Below are 5829 nucleotides of genomic sequence, written 5' to 3'. Positions count from 1 at the left end.
TTTAATTCTAACATTATAACATGAATTGCAGTGAAACTGTTATACAGTTGAATTTATTTATACCATAGTCCAGTGTTTCCCAGGCGGCATATATATGCAAACTCATTCTCTGCCAGCAGGAGGCACTGTTGGAGTGGTAGAGATCAAAGTTTCCCCGGTAACGACTGTACATAAAGCAGGGGCTCTGCTCAAAAAAACACTGCTTTATCAGACATTACATGCAAGATTAAATGAAAATGACATCCAATTTTCTGAAGACAGTCGGTTTCCTTCAGAAATACAGTGATATAAAAACACCCGCACTCAATGTATGGGAAACACTGTAGTCTCATAATTGAAGTGTAAATTCTGCAGATTACATGAATGTCCAGTCTTGTACTGTCAGCAATTTATTATAAAAACTTTTCATAATTGTAACATACATATTTACATACATAATTATTCAGATGCATGTGTAATAACTTGCAAAAACTTGATGCTACAGCAGCACTTCCTCTTCGTCGTCATCTTGTCTGATGCACTCAACCAAGCGTCCTTACCATAGACTGTATGGTTCTAATCACGCCCTCGCCCCTCCCCACCCCCCAACCATTCGAATTTCCGTAGGTGGGAATTATTAATGATATTCTAATGGACCGCTTTGTGATATCACAAAACCTGGAAAACAAAGGCTGTAGTCCAAATGAGCCGTTCGTTGTAGTTCTTGAAAAGGGATTTTTAAAAAACGAAATATCTCCCTTTGGAGTGGACTTTGGGATTTGTAACTTTCTACTTTCTTTTTTATGCCCAAACATACACACTACACACTGACTAAAATTCAAAAAGTGAAAAAGCATAATAGGACCCCTTTAAAGCTCTGCCTCTCATTAATCTCATTAATATTTATTAGAATAACATTTAAAACTTTGGGGTCAGTAAGACTTTTTTTCAACAAGAAATGTTTATTGAGCACCAAATCAGCATATTAGAACGATTTCTGAATGATCGTGTGACACTGAAGACTGGAGTAATGGCTGCTGAAAATTCAGCTTTGCCATTACAGGAATACATTACATTTTAAATTATATTAAAACACAAAAAAGTTATTTTATATTGTAATTAACAAAATTGCTGTTTTACTGTATTTCTGATCAAATAAAGGCATAAGAGCATAAGACACTTCTTTCAAAAGCATTAAAAAAATCGTATAGTACAAGTGTACCTCTTGTGCTATAGATATTACAAAAAAGCTTATCTAAAACCAGGAGCATTTTCCCCAGTCTTAGCACAGTGTTAATTGTGTACATGTACTATAATTAATAAATGATACACACAGAATCTATTTTTTTCCTCACATTCCTCTCTCTTTCTTTTTAATGTATTTTTCAGGCTCAGCCTATGGAGCTTCGAGCAGTGAAAGACTTCACAGAGCTCAGAAAACTCTCTCTACAGGCGAATGATCTAGTGACTGTAATAGATCATGGGTAAGACAGGGGTTTGAGGGCAATCAAGATAAAGGAATGAAAAAAATTCATTTAATTTTCATTTCAATTTGATGTTTCTTTCTTCTATTTCTCCCTTTATTTTCATTTACTTTTTTATTAATTTTAACATTAATTTTCTATATTGTCAGTTTCCTTACCTTATACCCTTGGCATTGTTAAAAGTTGTTATCAGTCATGCCAATAAATCTTTGCTGACTCTCACTCTGATAAAGGTTGTGGGTAATTATTAACCTGCCTTCCCTCCCTTTGACTTAGTAGCATTCAATTCATAGCTCAACCTACCTCAAGCTCACGTTTAGAAAAAAAATGAAAGAACAGATTCAGATTGACTAGGTACCAATTACTTTGTCCAGTTTTACGTAAACTTTAGTGACATTTTATAGAATTCAAATAGCAGATTGAATATAGATTTAACAATAGACTGAATTTTGGAGCACAAATTTAGAGCACACAGACCAAAAATGGAAAGGAGCTGTAGATTATCTGTCTAAATTTATTTGTAAAGTAAAAAGTAGAGATGCTAAATAGGGCTTTGTGGTGATCCTCAGAAACGTTAAAAATGACTGCCCTTTGATCTCTGTATTTTTATGCTCTTGTGTTTTATTGTAGGCTGGAAATGTGTGAGTGGAAGGGCCAAAACCAGAGAACTCTAAGTGTTGGCTGGTTTCCCCCTGCATTGGCTGCGCCGGCTCTCACAGCAGCAGTTCCTGCTCCTGGTCCGGCTCTGATCTCTTCCCCTGTTAAAGGCAGTCTACAGCACACTGGCCATGGAAACACGGACCAAGCACGCAGCTGGGGCAACCCAGAACGAATAGATGAGTGAGTGACTTTTTAAATTAAGTTATAAACTATAAGCTTTGAATTCACTAAGCAGTTGTCACTCTAATTAGACTGTGTGTGTGTGTGTGTGTGTGTGTGTGTGACTTTTGCCAATTTCTGTGTACTTTTAAGCTCCAGACGTTGGAGGATTCCATTATCAAGAGAGAAGGAAGGCTCCAATCTGACGAAAATGGCAGGTAAGAACTTAAAATATACTGTAACAAACTTCACACACTATCATTTGAGCATTATTCAAGGCCTGAATTTAATATAAAAGAGGTTATTGTCTTGTACACATACACTAACATTCAAAAGTTAGAGGTCAGCAGGATTTCTTTAAAAAACATTTTTAATTCAATAAGGGATGCATTAAATTGATCAAAAGTGACTGTGAAGACTTTTACATTGTTACAGAAGATTTCTGTTTCAAATGAACTTTCTATTCATCAAAGAATCCTGAATCCTAATAAAAATCACGAATTCCACAAACAATTGAAGTAGCACAACTATTTTCAACATGATGATAATAATAAATGTTCCTTGAGCACCAAATCAGCATGTTAGAATAATTTCTGGGGGACTACGTGATAATGTATCCAGTCATGTTCTGTGTCTTACTCTCAATCTTCAGGCATCTCAAGGAGTCTGGAGTCTGTCCTTGGTGGTTCACAGGACAAAGGTCGAGGTCCTGGTGGGAATGCAGCTCAGAGAACTGACCCACGCAGACTCATGCAGTGCAATTTAATGCAAGATCCACGCAGGTTTAGTGATGCTATTGTCATCCCACCTGCACGGCCACCACCCCCCAGCTTCAAATGCATCAGCCCACCAAACACTGGCTTCAAATGCATCAAACCCCAGATGATGACCCAGGATCGGAGACCAGTAAACCCAGCGGGCTGGGCCCCTCAAACTCATTCACAGCTACAGTTCCAGTTCCAGTTCCAACCACAGCAGCAGTGTTTAGGGAATAGCAACCTTGCCAGGATGGCACATCTGGCCAAGTCAAGCCCTCAGTTAGATGATGGCCCTGAGAAAGAGAAGGAGAGAGATAAAGAGCAAGAGAAAGAAAGAGAGCGGGAGAAGGCAAAGGAGAGGTATCCGCCACAAGTTGACAAGGAAGCGGTCATAGCGCAAGTATGCAGATTTCCTCAGATCCAACAACTTTGCTTTGCCTTGTAAAAGTGTTTTCTGTATTTATAACAGTAGAATAGACTGACACACACACACACACACACACACACGTTTGTTTCTGTGAATTGTGGGGACATTCCATAGACTTCTATTACTTTTATACTGACCAAATTATATTTTTTATCCTCTAACCCTAAACCTACCCTAAACCTACCCCTTACAGAAAACCTGTTTACATTGTTACACTTTCAGATAAACATCATTTACTATTTTTAATCATTTTTTTCCCTCGTGGGGACTGCAGGCTGGTCCCCACAATGTAGCATAAACAAGCACACACATGCTCATTTTCACAAAACAGAAAACTGTTCATTTAAATTGCAATATTTCACAATTATAGTGTTTTTACTGTATTTTTGCTAACATCTTTTTAATAATACAGTTCCTATTTAATGCTGTTGCTGATATGTTAAATGCTGATTGGTCATCAGGTTCAGGAGGCAGTACATGGAGTGACCATTGAGCAGGTTCAGAAAGCTCTGTATCGCAATGACTGGAATCCTGTACGGGCGGAGCAGCAGCTTAAGGTAATAGAGAATTAACCCTTGTTTATTCAATGTAAATCATTTCAATTAATTAATCGCATTACTTGTACTTATTCTTTTGTGTTTCCATTACATCATCAGACAGACCAGCTGTATTACATGACTCAGAGCTCTCGTGAGGAATGTCAAAAAATCCTTGCCCGCTACAAGTGGGACCTGCAGCTGGCAGGACGTTACATCATACGACAAGACAGAGATAGAGACAGAGACAGAGACAGAACTGCACTGGATAGAAGAGTAGAAAGAGTTTAATGCAAGACAATGTTAACTTGTAAGATGGTTCATAATTATTGAGGATTTCATGTTTTTGTGATATCGATGAAGTGTCAAGAGGTCAAAATATTTTCTCACCTTGAAGTTTCCATCCACCTCCAATGTGAAACTATCTGTAGTGACTCTGTATTATGTGCTTAATTAATAAATTTGTGACATCAGTTATTTGTTTGGAAAGACAGCATAATCATTCTTTTAAAATGCAGAATGACATTCTAGTTGCCATTGTGACTATTGTTAGTTTGCAGTTTTTGTATATAAATTAGGTTTGTTAAAATTTTAAATGTGTTAAATTCAGCAAAACTGTGTAAATGTATATGATGAATTTGTAAATACAAAGTGTTATAAATATTTGTATCTGTTTAATAAAATAAAACATGCATTTTTATTTGTTTGTTTTCTGATTTTCATACATTATTAGAAGTTAAAACACAACAGGTTATGGAAAATAACATGCTGAATATTTACCATAAAGATATGGCTCAGTTTCTCCAGGTTGACTCCAGGTAACAATGTCAAGGCACAAATGGGTATATTTATTGCAAAGACAAAGTGAGACACGTAAAATGCTTACATATGAATTGAGATGAAAACGTCTTCAGAAACTTATCAATACTGTTTATTCAGTTTTATAGCTAACCCTGTGCAAATAAATGTTCTGTGAAGTTACATCAACTCTAATGGGACATGCAAGTGAAAAAAAGTGAAAAGTCCCCAAAGAGTAGGAGAGAGAAACTAGGTTGTTTTGCTGTACCCAAAACAACCACAGTGTGTCATAGTTACACATATGTTTGACAGATCTGTCTTTCAATGAGTTATAAATGTAGCTACTTACATTCTGCTATCAATATGTCTGCTGTATAGTGGGACTATTATTTAAGGAAACATAGTTGTCTTCAAAACACAACCAGACCGAGGCATTTGAGCAGACAATATTGGATTCAAGCGCTTTCGAGGAGCTGGCACTGGAGTGAGTTTAGGGGCTGGAGCCGACACTGGTGCGAGCTCTGGGGCTGAAGCCGACATCCTTCTCCTCACCCCTAGCATCCTCTTCTGGATCGGGGGGAAAAGGCGTGTTCTCGGCCAACACTGGAGCGAGCTCTGGGGCTGAATCCGACACTCTTCTCCGCGCCCCTAGCATCCTCTTCTGGATCGGGGGGTAAAGGCATGGTCGGCGAACTGGAGTGTTGAATGTTGGCAGGCTTGCCACATTAATGTCCGGTGGGCTTGCCATATGCGTGGCCAGCGGGCTGGAGATAGCCCCGGCTGACAGGCCTGCCATCGGCCTGGTCAGCGGGCTGGAGATAGCCCCGGCTGGCGGGCTTGACATAGGAACCGCCGGCGGGCTTGCCACATTAATGTCCGGAGGGCTTGCCATATGCGGGGCCGGCGAACTTGACTTGGCGCGGCTAACGACTTGACGAAAACAAAACACGGAAGGAGCGCCGCTTACTCGCTTACTGTTAGGTCAGTCTTTCTGTCACGGTTCACACACACGAGGAACACGGGAACGC

General features: G+C 39.1%; 1 protein-coding gene across 1 annotated transcript in view; it reads left to right on the top strand.

Annotated features, from left to right (window-relative positions):
• LOC107704249 (activated CDC42 kinase 1-like) overlaps positions 1-4699 on the top strand; it is a 10877-nt gene extending 6178 nt beyond the window's left edge. The window contains exons 9-14 of the mRNA XM_016507133.1: positions 1369-1463; positions 2094-2303; positions 2436-2500; positions 2935-3440; positions 3929-4024; positions 4124-4699. Coding sequence (XP_016362619.1) covers positions 1369-1463; positions 2094-2303; positions 2436-2500; positions 2935-3440; positions 3929-4024; positions 4124-4294 — 1143 coding nt within the window. The 3' untranslated portion in view covers positions 4295-4699. The remainder of the gene's footprint in view (positions 1-1368; positions 1464-2093; positions 2304-2435; positions 2501-2934; positions 3441-3928; positions 4025-4123) is intronic.
• The last annotated feature ends 1130 nt before the right edge of the window (positions 4700-5829 follow it).

This window comes from Sinocyclocheilus anshuiensis, unplaced genomic scaffold, assembly GCF_001515605.1.
Source record: "Sinocyclocheilus anshuiensis isolate Anshui unplaced genomic scaffold, SAMN03320099.WGS_v1.1 scaffold1990, whole genome shotgun sequence".
Taxonomy (NCBI): domain Eukaryota; kingdom Metazoa; phylum Chordata; class Actinopteri; order Cypriniformes; family Cyprinidae; genus Sinocyclocheilus; species Sinocyclocheilus anshuiensis.
The sequence above is the reverse complement of the archived record's forward strand: the minus strand, read 5'-3'. Positions and strand labels throughout refer to the sequence as shown.